Consider the following 16,608-nt stretch of genomic DNA (forward strand, 5'->3'; position numbering starts at 1 on the left):
GTTTATTAAAATGAACTTCAAAAATTAAAATATTTATTAGGTAAAATGTATACTTTTCTATTATATATTATGTATATTTTCTCTATTTATATTTTCATGATTTTCTAGGTGTAATTGTTTTTTAGCCAACACTACCATTTTTCCCGAGGCCCGCAATGCTGGCTTGCTTGATCGCAAAAAATTAAATTGAATACACAATTGAATATTTGAAAAATGGCTGCACAGTCAGCCCAGCAGCCATTGCAGATTTCCACAGCAGACAGCTTCGAGGGGGAAAAGCCCCTCCACCCAGGGGGGGAAAATGGGGGAAAACTGCAAGGTGCCGGCTGAGTTATGACAGTCGTCTAAGGTCACGCCGGCAGCAGCTGTCGGTGATGGCTGGCGGAGTGGGCCTGGACAGTTCCCATGCATGGCAAGTGACAGCCGAAGTCGAGGTGTTCGAGGATTCGCCTCGACTCAAGTGCAATGATGCGGCAATAACAGCTGGCCAAGGATGTGCGAGTGATCCGGGCTGAGAGGCTGCCAAGTGCCTGGCAATTGATTGTAAACAGCAAAATGATTACACATGAAATTGGGGTAGCCTTGGCGTCCCTCGCAGGGTCGAAGAGGTCGCTGCAAATGATGCATCGTCCACTTGAGGTGCTCGGATAATAATTCTTCACCTCAGTCCCAGGACATTCCTGTCAAATTAAATTTCTGACATTATTGCGGCTTAAGTGCTGGTTAACCCATTGACAGGCAGTGCCATTCCAAGATGGGAGTAGGAGTCAGTTACATTGAAAGATTTAAGATTTTGATTAAGATTAATATTTATAAAAGTATTTATATATATTTTTTTAATAAAACAGCATTAACAAGTGAAAATATTTAATTTAATTTTATAAACTTTTATGGTTTCTTAATTACAAGTTATTTTTTCTTTGGTTTTTGCAATTGAAAATTGCCATGAAAGGTTTCGCTTTTGAGTCTGCCACTGGTTTATCCTCTGCAAGTACCATTTAAAGGGTTAAGAAGTCCTCGATCCACTGAAATCTGCTGTGTCCTCACTGGCCGTCTAAATATTTGGACAATCAAACAAGATTTGCGGCAGGCAAGCTATTTATTTAGTGGTTAAGATGCTTGCTTCCCAATCGATCCGGATGGTCCGATTGCTTCCTTTGCGGTGTGGGCAAATGTTGCAGTCATGGGAATTTCGTTTACGTTTCGGTTGCTGCCCGATTTTGCGGTGCCGGTGGCTTCGATGGGGCGCCAGGGGAACAAAGTTGCCCAAAAGCAAAGTCAAAGGCGGAATGCGAAAGCCAAAAGTCAAGGGGGTTTTTCATTTAACGTGCAAATGAGGTCAAAGGGTGAAAGCTCCTCAAATGTTCGTTGGATGTTCGATTAATTAGACATTTGGCTTTAGCTTTGAAGGCTATCAACCATTTACAGCTTAAAGGCGATGCTTAGTTTTTCGTTTAGAAGAAAATACCTTAATGCAATGAAAATTAATTTAATTTAATTTGGAGTAATAGAAAAAAATAATATTGGAAACTGTAATTCAATTCATCTAAAAATTTCTTTGTTTTTTTTTTATCAAAAAAATCAAATCCAGATGAAAATATTTAATGTTTTTTATTCATTCTTTTAAATATTAATACCCACTATTAAAACGTAACTTAAGAACCCTCTTTTTTGTGGAAAATATTTGTACATGCTTAATTAGGGTCGTGAATAAAGCTGAAGCAAGCTGATTTCCTGAAAAAACGCACAGACTACACCTTCTTCCGTACTTAAATCAAATTTTATTGGCGACCAAGTGCCGAGCACCGCCTCAACGCAGACTTAATTTGCATAATCGAAAATGAGATCTGGGTCCGGGGGCCTTTAAAAACTTTAATTGAAACTCGTTACGAGGCACGTACAAGCCGCGAACGACAATGTTAATTATAAATTTCTCCCGTCGCGTGTGTGTGCCTGTGTGGGTTTTTATTGCGCTGCATCGGCAATTAACAGACAAATATAACAACAAATAACTGGCAGCCCAGGTTTGCAGATGCTGCGATTTTTATGCCCCGCGATGGCCGGTCGTTGAATTATTGGCGGTTTTTCAAGCCGCAGCTGCCGGCATTAATCCAACACGCTCGCAGGCAGGACACCGTCCTCCATGGCACATCTAACCGATGCGCCTCGTAAAGCAGGGCCCACAATGCCCAACAATGCGCCATCCGGATGAGCCAACCCCATCCCAGCCCGCTTTCGGCATCGGATCGACATCAGCCCTGGCCAATGGGCTTTTTTTGCAGTGATTTGCCTGCATCGGCATGTCCTGCGAGGATTTCGACCTCTCTGGCCGCGGGGCTTTTCTCGTTGTTTCGTTTTTGCACGCCACACATCGTGTAGATTCAGGGGTAGCCCGGTTATCTGATAAGTGTACTTCATCTTAGTAATACTTTTGTATTTTTAGGGCTGTGATATTCCACGAAACCATATGCTGACATTGAAAGATAACCATTTAAAACCATAAAGTTTAAAACATTTAGAGTCTTTTATTAATTTTATTTCTATATTTTCCCTTTCATCATAGTATTTTAATTGTTGCGGCTCTCAAAAAATTTATTGAACTTGATAAGTATATAAACTAGTAATTACAAATTCATATTGATACATACTAAGATGAAGCAGTTTGCTTACTCAAAGAGTAAAAGATTACCATTCCATCAAACTTTTAAAAATTTCTTAAATAATTTCAAATTTTATTAGAAAGTGTAAGTTTTTTATTTTTTAGTTATTAAGGTCAAATTAGGGTTAAATTAATTTTAATCAATTTATGTAGAATCACCTTTATTATTTGTTTTTATATAAATTTATAAATTTCTTAGGAAGCTGGCTGTCCAACAATTTTTATGATATACCAAACTTTCGCTAGATTTTTGGATTATAAACTTAAAGGGTACACCCTGGTCGATCACACGGTGAGTCATTTTTGGTTCTGGAATTTTTGTAGTTTCGCATCCCTGTCTGCCATTCAATTGAACCAAAACGCGAATGGTCACCGGGGTAGACCGATGGCCGGGGGATCGGCCGTGGGATTGGGGGTCGTGAGGGCACGCATACGCACTCTCTGATTGCATCAAGTTGAAATAATGTAATTAGTTTTTGTGCCGCGGTCGGGAGTAGGATGCAATTCGGTGGAGTGGGGATTGCTGATGTGGCTTGGGGTTTTGTTGGGACCATGGCAACGGTCGCACAAGTTTGCCAGTCCGATGTTGTGGGGCCTCGTTAGCAGTTTGTTTTGTGGAGGAGAGTTGCCAAAAAGGTGGCTTTCGGACTGTTTGTTTCGATTGGAATTTGGTAATGATAAGTGCTTTGATTAGATGCCGAGTAATTCTGACACTTTGCAACTGGTTGTAGGCATTTGCAATTATATAAGTGAAGGGCCCTTGGAGTTTTTCGTATTTCGCAAAATACATGCTGTAAAGTATGCTATGGTTTTTGATTTTACAAATAAAATGAATATACATAGATATACATAAATTCACTAAGCAAATTTTTGGGGAATAAATGGGTGTTTATTTATTCTTTTGGCCTAAGAAAGTGCGATATAAAACAGAAATATATTTAACAATCTTTTTGTTTGTTAGTTCTTATACATTTATTCCAACTAGATCATATTTCACACCTTACTTTTCTTATCCCAATTTAATTATCCCATAACTACTAATCCAACAGCCACTGGACTCGTTTAATTCTCCTTATGTCGCGGTGTTTCTCCATTATTCCACTTCATTTCCCTTTAGTTGGCAGTCTCGGCTTCGTTTCCATTTGTGTCCTAAATATTTTAGTATCTCTTATATCAAGCGGGCACTTTTTTGGCCACATTCCATTGCGAGAATCAGAAAGCAGACCGGGCCAATTTAATGGCGCCCATTACGCGCCATATCGAATGGCCAAGTGTGCCCAAAAAATTATCGCACCATGGCATGCCACTGCCGCTCGGCAGCCGACCATTCGGCTTGACTGTCAAATAATTAATTAGAAAATAATTGCACGTAATAATTCATGGGGCCCATCGGGCCGTTCAAATGGAGATAGATAGGGAGAAGAAAGCGAATAACCCCTGGGCAGCCTGCCACAGATTTCGTCCTGCGATTGCCCGTCTGCCATCCCGCCTGCCCGCCTGGGGTGCGGGAGATGTGGCTAATTCCAACTGTTACTGCTGTTAATTTTGTATGCATTCGATGGGGTGCGCTGTGCGTATGCGTAATGGCCCCACACTCCCGAAACTGTCATGTCGCATACATCTAAAATTAATCATCGGCATGCAGCATAATTTATTATGTCACACAGCGGCCGCATTGGCCACAAGCCCAAAACTGCCAGCAGGACCAAATCAAGCCAGAGGCCGAGAGGCGTTTACTTCCTGCGGTTGTCGGTTTGACATGACACAGTTTAAAACAGAATCCTGTCTCTGCTGCTCTATGTGACACAGTGCTGGGTGATATTATGGAAACAGATGATGGTTGCAAACAAGAAAAAAATTAAAAAAATTAAATTGATGCCTAACAAGTTTGGCAGGGAGTTTAATAAAGATTCTTTAATATAAATTCTAATAAAAAAATGATAATCCCTTCTAAAAACTAAAATACGTTTCAAATATACTAAATTTGTTAACATAAATATGGTCACACTACAAAATCTATAAAAATTACTTTGAATAAGGTTTGAAAATAAATGAAGTTTTGGCCAAAACGGGGAATAGGTTGATTACATGTAACAGTCACAAAAATATATAATTAGTTTTATTTATAAAATAAACAGACAACGAAGTAAACCATTGCCTTAAATATAATCCAGTATTTTTTGACTTTAAACCACCGTTGATGCATGTCAGCTGGTTCTACCTCAGAAATGCCATGTAGAATGTCGGTTGTCCGGCTCTTCAATCAAATGCGAAAATTTGTATAATTATAGGCTGGCCGACTGCAGGCCTCAAGTGGTGGAGCCATTTGATTTAATCACTTTAATAGCCTTTGCATGTCGCGGTATTCTCTACGTACAGCACACATCGTGGCTGTGTGGGTGCGGGGCTTAGAGGTGTTAAATGTTTGCGGTTGCATTGTAATAAACTTGCATGCAAATGACCGGCCATCAACTTTAATTACGCCCCGAGTGCCACAGAGTTTTGGAGTAATGAAGAAAAACTGCCGGGCTCCAACGCAAGGGAAATTGATGATTGATGAAATTTTTTTAGGTGTGCGTGTGCGACTGCCTGAAATGTCTGGAGAGGTTTTCCCATAGAGGTGTGAGCCGTCAAAGGGTTTCCGTTAGATGGGCGATAAGTTTTTTCTTCCCCTACGATGATTGATTGTGTGCTGCTGAATGATGCACAACCCCTTGTTCAGTTTAACATCAGAAAATGGGAGACACATATCCGTAATTTATGGAGGTCTGTCAACAGAGTTGGGCCCTCCCCCAAAATGAAAACACAATTGTTTGGATTATTTTGCATTTTTTAAAGTTATTTTTATTGCATTTCTCGCTCTTTCCTTCTGGCGTTTTGTATGAATCTCAAATGTTTTCCACTTGCTTGCTATTTTATTTGCCATTCACAAACAATATTACAATTTTCCATGGATTGGTTTCATGTCTCTTTTACTTGTCTTCTATGTTTGTTTACAATTTGTCACAACCTTACAAATTGAAAATTGATATAAACCAATAAGTTTCTGAGTTTGTGTAAGTTTATTATTGAAATTTCTAATTGAATACCGATACCTTTCGGCATTTGTATGTCAAGTAAATTAAATTTGAGCTGGATTTACCTTTAGTTTACTCGTGTTTGCTGTTGGTTGGGCTTTGTTCTGCGATTGTTGCTAATATAATACTTGTTTGCCATCTCTGCGGTTCTATTATCAATTTTGTTTTGTAAGGTAGCGCCTGAGAACGCTCGGCTTGGCCTTTTTTTTGGCAGCCTTGCCCGTTCCTATACACAATGCTAAATTTAAAAAATATTTATCCATTACCATCTAAACGTTTAAAAATCAAAATAGGCCTTCTTGCGTATTTCCGTTTTCTGGGGGTTGTCGGGAGTGGGGAGAACTGTAATGCTATTTTCAAGTTTTTATGTTTTAATTCATATTTTTATTTCAATTTGTATTTTGCATTTGCTCATAAAAACAAATGGTACAACTTACAATTTGGCACATCATTAAAGATTAGAGTTTCCATATAATATATATATTTATATACTTTATATTTATACTTTATATGACGCCTAGGCATCTGATCTATGTGAAAGTAAACAAAAGCTGGCGCTGGCTTATGGTAAGACTACACAGATTACACATTTTTTGGGGGGGTTTTGGGGTCACAAAGTGGATCGGGTTAAATGAAGACTTTATCATATACATCATATATCGTATTGTTATCATATAGCTGCAGTGTTTGATTGAGTTGCGTTTGCATTTATAATTTACTTGTAGGTTGACTTTCCTCAACGCATTGCTTAAGACAAAAATTGTGTTTTCCTTAGATTTGTTGTTTTGTTTGTTTAAAAGTTTGCGGTGGAAGTTGAGTTCATAATTTAAATGTATATACCATACCGTATTATATTTAAGTTTGCTCTATAACTAGATGTTTTCCCTCTTGCCAAACCCAAATATCTGTGTGTTTCCTTTCTCTCTGGTGTGTGTTCGGGGTGGGCCAAAAAGTATACTAGGCTTTTTGGCAAACTATTTTTTTGTTGCGCTAGTTGAAAAATTTGTTAAATTTAATTACGTCTTTATTTTATAATTCACTTGAAAGCTACTTTTAATTTGGCAATTGTTGGGTTCGATTTGTTGTTTTTCATTATTGTTTTCCCGCTAGTTCGTAATCATTTACTTATCCTTTTGTGTCGCCTGTCGTCAGCAAATAAACTAAATACCTAACTAAAAATCATTTAAAATATAAACTTTGGCTTTAAAAATGTCAACGTAAAAATAGTATATCAATGCATGATTATGAGAGAGAGTCAAATAAAAGATACCCCTTGATGGGGGCACACATGTGAGTATGACATAAATTGCTTCGATTTCTCAGGACCCTAGCCTGTGCGTGTGTTGTTTGTGTGTGCGTTGAGAGGAATTCGGTAAAATACCACATGTCATCGTAAATATGTACAATCTGAGACACTTGCTAGGTGATTAGAGATAAACAAAAAAAATAACATCAAAGTTGAAGCTCTTTGGAGTTGATGAAATTTTCGTTCCTTACTTCTGCCCTCTTTTCAAGTAATTGGTAGTAGGTTTTTTAGGGAAATTCGAAGAACACCTAAAGAATTGCACGATTACACACACACACACAATAATTAGTAGCTTTTCTTTTTGTTTCTTTTTAGCATAGTATGGTTGATAAACAACTAGTATAAATTTGACGACAGTAGCTGCCTAAGAATCAAAATAGAGAACGACGTCCTTTTTGTTTGGTTGTTTTTCCATTGAGCATTTAATCGTTAACATTTGAAAAATACACAACGTTAAAAGTTTCTTGATTTCATTTTTGTTTTGTGTGTGCATTAGATTCGAGTGTGTATAAAATAAATTCTTAGTTTGCTTAGGGAAGTTTCGCCTCGGTCTAAACCGATCATGAACAACATCGAAACGACGTTTTCTTTTCATTTTCATTTTGTTTTCTTTACACAACACACAAGGAAAGTGCTACGGAGTAAGAGCTAAAAATTTTAATTTTTAATGCTTATTATTCGATTTCCACATCATTCATCAATGGCTTTTTGTCACTGGAAGCTTGACCTTTTAAAACTAGTATTTTTTTGTTCAATTTTTCTCTTTTTTTTGTTGTCGCTTTGCTGCTATGGCGGCATTTAAAGTAAATATTATTGTATATTTCAAGGATATGTCTACGTGTTGATCTTTTGCATTTACCTATGCGCTACAATTTTTTTGAGCAATTCGAATTGAGTCGAGAGTTGAGTGAGTGGTTTTAGCTGCCAAAATATAAAATTATTAGGAACAACCAAGCAATGCATTAAAATTAAATTCGTTGACAATACAGTACAATACAGAAATGAGTATTCTTTGGGTAATCAAATTAGAGATATCAATCTAAAGTACATACGAATAAATATATATTTTTGTTGTTTGTGCTTTAACAGTTCGCAAATAATATACAATTTGTTTTGTTATGGTGGCTGCATTGTTATCTTTCCCTTACTACGTACTACAATGCTAATAAGAGTAATTTGTAAATCATAAGGACTAACTTAGTTCAACGAAGTTTTGAAAATCAACAACCGAGGGTCTATGTAAATTTTCTTGATGTTGTTCCAGCATGAAAAGTACCTCAAACATTGCTCTTTTTCTGGTTTCGGTTTGATATACAAATACAATGCCTATATATAATAACTATATATCATGTCGCTATGTATATATATATATATATATAAATTCTGATCTGCCGCACACAAAAAGTTTCAGCTTTTGTTCTGGTAAAAATCTACGCATGAAGCACATTTTTTTGTTTTCATTCTCTGCAAAACTATTTTGCAATTTGAATTTATGTTTTAATAATTTTTTTTTTTACTTTTTGTTTGGTTTACTTATATAAACTCCATAGAACTGCGTTTAGCGGCGTATATTTTCCTTTTTGGTTTAGCTTTTTGCTTTTACTGGACGACATTGATTTGTTCATGTTCTTTTTTTGTTTCTTTGTTGCTTAGCTTTGATTTTCAACTCTCCAAGGACTTTGAGCGTCTGTTGTTGGTGCTGCCGTGGCTGCTGTCGGGGGCTGAGTATCCTGCGTCTATCGGTTAGTGGTAACTTCTACTTACTGCACGTAGGGAGGAGTATTACGTCTAGGTTACTTATTTGCTTTGCTTTGTTCATATATTGAGCATTTTCATCGAGAGTAGTTCAAGTGCATTATTTGGCTGACTGGCGTAGATTGTTCTTAATATGGCGTGAAACGATTGAAGCCACCGCGATACATGGTTGCCTAATGGAAAATGAAACGAAAATAAATGGAAGTTTAGTGATGTAGAAAATAATAATTACAAACCAACTGCTGTTAAAGTAATATGAAAACACTGGTATCTCAATGTATTATGGAAATTAAAATGAAAACTTACCCCGTATCCAGGAACTGGTCCAATGCCATGTCCTAGATAAGGATCTGCATATTCGCGCGCATATCTATAAATATTTTTGTGATGCATACAGCTTATTAGTAATACTCAATGGCGTTTGTTTTTATTTAAAGGGTTTTTGAACGGTTGATTGATGATTCCAGTTGGATTGAATAAATTAATTAGGTCGATTTGACTTTGCACCAATTTAATAAAAGTTATTTAGTTTGGACAAGGTCTTGCAAAAGTGTTCAATCGACAGCTGTAGCTCCTCAGTTTTCGGAGTTCGATTTCTACACTTTACCCAATTACACACATTTATTGTCAAATTTGTTGTACAAAAGAAAAGGTAAAATCAAATAATTAGTCAAAATTTCAAATACAATAAAAGTCAAATTTTAAAGATATAATTACATGTTTGGTAAATAAAAAATGCACAAATTGTCTAACACATTTTTCGATTCAAAGGGTTTAAAGATACTTAAACGCAAAAGAAAATCAAAAATAAATCGAAAAATTAACTAAATCGAATTTTAACTTAAAAATTTAAGATTAAACTTATTTAATTCTTAAGTATTTTAATAGAATGAAATATAAACGAAATAAGAATAAAGTATAAAAAATATTTACTAAACAGTAAGGAGATATAACCAATACCAAATTTTAAAATGTTTAATTTCTACGAAATTATAAAATTTTATAACTCTCAAAATTGTTTAGTAAATAAATATATAAAATAAAAAAATAAAAAATAATAATTTATCTTCAAATGTTAAATACAAATATTCCAATAATAAGAACTTATAACATAGAAAATAAAAGACACGTGAACTTAAATCCCACCTTTAATTTTTTTAAAGCTTTTAGATATAACTTTAGTTCTACTTTTTATAGCGGCATAAGGTATACATATATTTTTTTTATTATTAATAAAATGCATGTTCAAAAAATGTTTGATTAAAAGGGCCAGCTTTGAAAGTAGTGTAGATGTTATACCAACTGAAGTCATCTTAGGTGAAGTGTTTTTCGTGATTAAAGTGTTAGTGCTGTGTTTATGTTTTAATGGGGGGCTTTGGCATCCTTTAAGGATGGCTCGAGATATAACTTACCCAGCTACGGTGGCGTAGCCGGCGAGGGCCGGCTGGGCGGCTGCTGCGGCAGCGGCTCCGTAGGCGGCCCGGGCGGCTACCGCCGTGTAGGTGGTGGCCGCCGTGGCGTACGCCTGCTGCTGGGCCTGAGACAGCGGTGTCTTTAACAGCGGAGCAGTGGCCTGGAATAATGGTAAGCAAATGGGGCGTTAAACTGGGGCAACTCAAGGGGCGGCGGCGGTTACTCGAGGAACAGACGCAGTTACAGATCGGGTGTTGGGGTGGTTTTTTTTTTTTTTAATTTTTATATTTTTAGGGGCGACAACGGCAAACGACAAGACTAGCGGAGGAGTCGGTGAGGGCAAATGTGGTGAGAAATTAGGAACCCAAACCGGTGGAGGCCAAAGATACACACATAGAAATATATAGATATATCGTAACCAAAACCAAAAGAAACGGGTGCAAACAAGTGGAGTAGTGTGTTTTAAAATATTCTATGTACACTTAAAATTCTAAGCCAGGTCGCATAACCTTTTTGAGTCGAGCTACCGAGGAACCCAAGATGCCAGGCCATAAAACCGAAAAGCGCGGCACGAGCCAGTAAATAACCTATAGTATCGGATTACTTGCTAGGGTTAACTTAGGACTTAAGGCTTATAGACATACAGGTTCAAAGTGGTGCATACAAAAAGGCATTGAGCAAAACGCAAATAAGGTGACAACAATCAAACGGAAAGTCAGAACATATATCTAGGTGCACGGGTATGGAACTAGAACTAGATATGATTATTTTTACCAAAACATTCTGTGGAACCGGAATGCGGTTGATCGTATGTGGGTTACTGTTTAGCGTAGTCACAGTGCGGCGCTGTAATTTATGGTTTTTGTTTTTCGATCAGTTTTTTTTTTCATTTTTTTTTTCAATAGTGTTGTGGTAGTTGTTGAGTTGAGTAGAGTAGAGTATGTTGTAACAGTCGTGAAAGATAACCAAAGAAGAATTTGTAGTAGTTACAAAATGTTTACAGCATTGAATAATAGGTATATATAGTTGTAGTTATCATTATTATGTAGCAAAAGCAAAAGTGTGAAACAAATGAAGGAAACTAGCAGAAGTACTCAAAAGGTTTAGAGATTAAAGTAGTTAAACAGAGCGTATGCTTCATAAGGCCACCTGGGGTCACTAATTGATGTTCGTTTTTAATTTTCATTTTAAAGAAAACCAAACAAAGGATGCAATTATACGGCAGAGAGGTTATACACAAGTGTTCAGTTATTCAGACATTGAGTTGGTTAAGCTTAGCTAAGCTTAGATCGGGAAAATAAAGTGATTTACGACCAGTTACCAATATCGATCTCAACTTAAGGGTGTTACACAGCAAGAAATTGGGACGCGTCGTTAGTTGGGGATGGGTAATCGGTGGATTAAATGCATAAGGAAACTCAAAGGAAGCGACTTAAAACAATATAGTACGATGAGTAGCTGATAATAACGTTTGTTCCAAAAACCAAGTCAAATGTTTCAAAACTCAAACGGTGTCTTTCACAAGCTACCATAAAAATATACAAATTAAAATTGTTGAATTGTTCTTAATTTTTTTGGTGGTTGTGGTTAGCATATTAGTTTGAAAAAGTTTTATTACATTTAATATGGCGGCTGGCTGAGCGGCTGGAACTTCAGTGACCGGTTTGGCTGCCTGTAAGATTTATATAATATTTTCATGTATTTTCGTGGCACGTTAGGGGATTGTTTTAGCTCTAGACTAGGCTTAGCATCTAGCTTAAAGACTTAGTGTAGGCTTAAGACTAGTAAATCACTTTCTTGGCTGCACGAAACTCACCTGGAAGCGTAGATTTGGATCAGCGGAAGCAGCGGCTGCTAAGAAGGGATCATAGTATACACTGCGTTTGGGGAACAAGATGATAAGAAAAAATCAATATATTAATAAATATTTCCTGGTAGTATCACATTTGGTTAGGTGAGTACAGTAAAAGGCAGGCCAGTCAAAGGAACATGGATAATATTCCTCTTAATTGGTCTACCTCCCACTCAATTTATAGCACTTAAAAGCAAAATTCAAAATTTTTTCATATTTTTTGGTTCATTTTTTTAACGCACTTGTGTGGTCTTTGATTTGGGCGCTTTGAAAAACCAGACGGGTTAAAGTTTGCTTGTTTTACACAAAATATTTCTGGCTGGCCAATAAAACTTTACCCACGTCCGGTTTTCGTTTGTTTTTGTTTTTTTAATTTTTTATTAAATGTTGTTGTTGTTTTTCTTGGTACCGGATGCTGTTGTGGGTAAATGGCTGGAACTTAAGGGGCAACTGAAAAACAAAAGTTGGCACCTAATTGTACAGACACCCCACTCCACTCCACTCCACCTCACCTGCCTAGCTAGCTAATAGCCTGTGCTAAGAACTGACCTGATCTGACCTGATTCCCCACTGGATGACGAACTGATTTGATTGGAGGAAATGTTTGAGACAGAGGAGGAAACGAAACAAAGGGAAATTAAAAGGTTTAGTTGTTGCATGGTTTAAATAGAGTACTTGCAAAGATAGCCAACCAACCAACCACATACACGGGTCATTCCATTCCCCAACACTACGAAAATTGTCTTGCTTGCTTCGAATTTGGCATTTCATCTTTAGACAGAACAGACACTCATGCACCTAGCTAATTAGATATGTTTCTTATAATTTTTTTGGTTCTTTGGTTTGGCATGTCTTCATGTGTGTGTGGGTTTATAAGTATACAATATTTAATGGAGCATTCATTCGTACGCTATGGTGTGAGCTTGGATATACGGGTGGTGAGTGTGATGGTGTTGGGTGTAGAGAGCAGCCACAAAAGAATAAGTTAATCAAAGGTCTATATAAATATTTATATATAATGTCGGGGCAGAACATGCACGCAAGGCGCTGGCAGAGAGCGACGCAGTCGCATCAAAACACTTTCAAGTCAAATTCAAACCGAATTCATCATACGCCTAGTGGTACACAATATACAGCCGAGTAGGTCCCTTAACCAAAGTAACGATAATTAGGTAGGTAGTCATACGATGCCAAAAACACACACTTCTGTCAGTCAAAGTATGATCAAATATATGCGAGTGTGTGTCATTTTTATATATATAGAGTTATAGATAGTTTACGTGGGCGGTGTGTGTGTGTTTTTTGTATGTTAACGTGCGTTAATCGGTTGCAGCCTTTGCAAATTTTGTATTCAGTTTGCGTTCTGTTCGTTATACTCTTCTATTTGCTGGTTTTATACAATATAAGTCAAAGTCTAGGTTTCATTATATGCGATATTAAAACTTTACACACACAAGATAGCTAAAAAACATTGGTCACCAACAAGATAGAGACGTATAGAGTAACACAGAAAGAGAGAGATATGGTAAGAAAAACAATCTTTAAGCTATAAACATATTAGGCTTTAGGTTAAAATCATGACAAATGAGTGGATTGTTCTTTTGCGGACACCTTTTAGACACCACAATAAGAAACTTAAGAGGTTAGGGTAATAATTGTACAAAATATGGGAGGTACTACGTTTATGCGGCAGCTATTTAAGAAACAAATAATAAAGTAATTTTAATTTTTGATTTAAGTTATTTTTGAGATTGAAAATAAATAGTTGAGTATTTTTTAAAATGAACATTAAATTAGGTTTGAACATTTTTCCAAAAAGTTATACAACATTTGATTTTGTGTGCAATCCTTGAATTATCACGAATTTAACAAGTTCTCTTTTATTTTAGATAAAGATTTTGAATACAAATTTTTAATAAAGCCATAAAATAATATGCCAAAAAATAAGCCATATCTTGAATATTTGTAAATATTTTATTTCAAAACCAACATAAACATTGCATTCTAAATTCGTAAAGGCGTGCGCATAAACGTAGTATGAACTATGGCTAGGTAACTCAAAATTGGGTGCGCTAGAACTACATTCGCAGAGGAACCAACTAAAGTACGAGATTACAGCTACAACGGGCTAACTACGGCGGGATCGCGGGTGTGACGGAGTGAAGTCCACGGCGGACTCTACTTACGGCGCGAATCCATGCAAAGCGGCCGCATTGTTGGCCGCGTTGGCCGACGCAGCCATGGAAGCAGCAGCCGCAGCAGCAGCCGCCGTTTGCGACGATTGTGTGGCGCCCGTGGCCGCCGACAGGCGGGCGGCATAGGCGGCGGCAGCGGCAGCATTGGGATTACCGCTTGGATTCTGGATGGCGGCGGCCAGGGATTGTTGCAGCGCCGCTGCATTGCTGGCGGCCGTGGGCACGGCGACCGCTTGGAGTTGCGCCAACTGTGGGCCAAGGCCATGGGCGTGGGCGTGGGCATGGGCATGGGCGGCATGCAAATGCGGATGCGAAGCGGCAGCTGCGACGGCGGCGGCATGTTGCTGTTGTTGCTGCTGTTGGTGTTGCTGCTGCTGCTGGTGTTGCTGCTGCACGGCCTGCTGTTGTTGCTGCTGCTGCTGCTGTTGCTGCTGCTGGTGGTGCTGCTGCTGGGCGGCGGCAACAACCTGCTGCTGTTGCTGCTGGACAACAGCTTGCTGCTGCTGCTGCTGCTGCTGTTGGGCGACTGCTGCTGTGGCCACGGCGGCGGCGGCCAGTTGGCGTTGCTGCTGCTGTTGGGCGGCGGCGGCGGAGGCCGCCAGCAGCGCCGGATGGTGATGCGGATGATGGGGATGATGGTAGGGGGCGGCGCCGACCACGCCCACGTGTCCGCGCTGGATGGCCACTCCACGCATTGCGGCGGCAACGGCGGCTGCAGGGATCACCGAACCGATACGGAAATTCGTATATTTTTGAGGGATTTATTTTGGTTTTTTGTTTGTTTGTTTTTTGCAACCATTTGACACAACATTTTTGACCAGTGTGTTTTTTTTTGTATATATATTTATGTATTTTTTTTATTTTTGGTTTTTATGTGTGTGTTTTGTGTGCAAAAAGTAGAAAAAGGAAAAGAAAAGAACATAAAACGCATGCGGTTAGTTTTCTCTCTTGATATATGTATAAGTAAATATTTATATATAGTTTATATAGTATATATGGCAAATCTAGGCATTATGTAGTAACGATTTTTGTTTTGGTATATATATTCATAGCGCTGAGATGATGTTGGTATATACATATAACAATACATAAGACATACGTGTGTATAGCTCATACATATGTAAATGGGATTTATATCGAAACATACTTAAACATTAGAACACTGAATTACCAAGAAATGCTACGCATTAGTTGCATTTTATATTGCATAATTATGTATAAATAGATTTATGATCATCAACAATACGAAAAACATCGGACCGATCTTTAGTACAAGTAGTATATGGCATATGTACATACATCCATATGTGTACGTATGCGACAAGACCTTTTTGTTTCAACAACTCATTGCATTTTGCTGTGTGTTTGTGGGGGGTTAAAAGCGTTTAAGTAAACAAAATACATTTAATTTCGGTTTAACCCTTGCACCTTTCAAATACATTAAAAACTAGCAGAACATTTACCAAGTGCTAAGTGGAGAATGACAGAACAAGTAGGCCGATTGAAATGCATTTTGGGAAATATCTCAGGAAATCAGAATTTCTTTATGGGGTTTAGATAGAAGGGGTGGTAGAATAGCATGCTTAGAGGGTGAAACAAAATAAAAAATTTAATATAAAAAAAACACATGATAATTTATTATCTTTTCCACACTTGATTGTTTAAGGTTTTATTTAGAAACTCAATTGGAAGAAAGTATCAAATTTTTTGTATGATTATTTTATTTATTAACTTTCAAAGGGGTCTTGCACTGTTTTATATTTGTTCTCTTTGCTACAATTATGTGGCATTCAACTCGTGGGTGGGCCACAAAGGCCGCAGTTTAAATATTGTACTTTTATTAATTCCACGCGGTTTTATCACTCAATTTATAATAATGGCATCAAATGCAGACCCCATAATTAACAATTTCGCCAGAAAAGCTGACCTGCTCATTATGATCGGCCGCAGGTATGCGTGGCAATGCGACATTTTCAGTGCAAATCAGTCCAAAAATCATAATGAAAATGTATGAACATGTTTTTGGGCTCCGAATGTGGGAGTGCGTGCTCTCAGGCGCGCAGCATATAGCCACAAATTGAAAATTTGTTTGACCAACATGCAATTAAAAATTCGATTTGCCATATTTGTATGCAGATTTTTCGGACGAGGACTTAAATTGTGTGTGTGTGTTTGTGTGCCAAAGAATTTCATAGAACATTTTCATCAAATTTTAGCTGCAAATATTTTCTAAAATGCTTTGCTAATTTGCGTGGCTTTACAAATTAAATGCTCTGCCGACGAAACAATAAAAGTGTAGTGTGGTCTAGGTGGCATGCATAAATCAATTCTTCAAAAATTTCATTCGATGT

General features: G+C 37.6%; 1 protein-coding gene across 20 annotated transcripts in view; it reads right to left on the reverse strand.

The window, feature by feature from the left end:
* Positions 1–5,477: 5,477 nt before the first annotated feature.
* The window catches only part of LOC108034786 (polyglutamine-repeat protein pqn-41), a 120,031-nt gene continuing 108,900 nt past the window's right edge, over positions 5,478–16,608 (reverse strand). For 6 of the 20 annotated variants that reach the window (XM_017109747.2, XM_017109745.2, XM_017109753.3 and 3 more), the window contains 7 exons: positions 14,249–14,969; positions 12,027–12,087; positions 11,829–11,882; positions 10,985–11,056; positions 10,210–10,370; positions 9,104–9,167; positions 5,478–8,970 (listed from right to left, as the gene is read on the reverse strand). In XM_017109747.2, the coding sequence (XP_016965236.1) occupies positions 8,926–8,970; positions 9,104–9,167; positions 10,210–10,370; positions 10,985–11,056; positions 11,829–11,882; positions 12,027–12,087; positions 14,249–14,969 (1,178 nt within the window). In that variant the 3' untranslated portion in view covers positions 5,478–8,925. Of the gene's footprint in view, positions 8,971–9,103; positions 9,168–10,209; positions 10,371–10,984; positions 11,057–11,828; positions 11,883–12,026; positions 12,088–14,248; positions 14,970–16,608 lie in introns of those variants that run through there. The other 14 variants (XM_017109757.2, XM_017109756.2, XM_017109760.3 and 11 more) reach the window with 7 other exon arrangements.

The sequence above is a fragment of the Drosophila biarmipes genome, chromosome 3L (genome assembly GCF_025231255.1).
Source record: "Drosophila biarmipes strain raj3 chromosome 3L, RU_DBia_V1.1, whole genome shotgun sequence".
Classification (NCBI taxonomy): Eukaryota; Metazoa; Arthropoda; class Insecta; order Diptera; family Drosophilidae; genus Drosophila; species Drosophila biarmipes.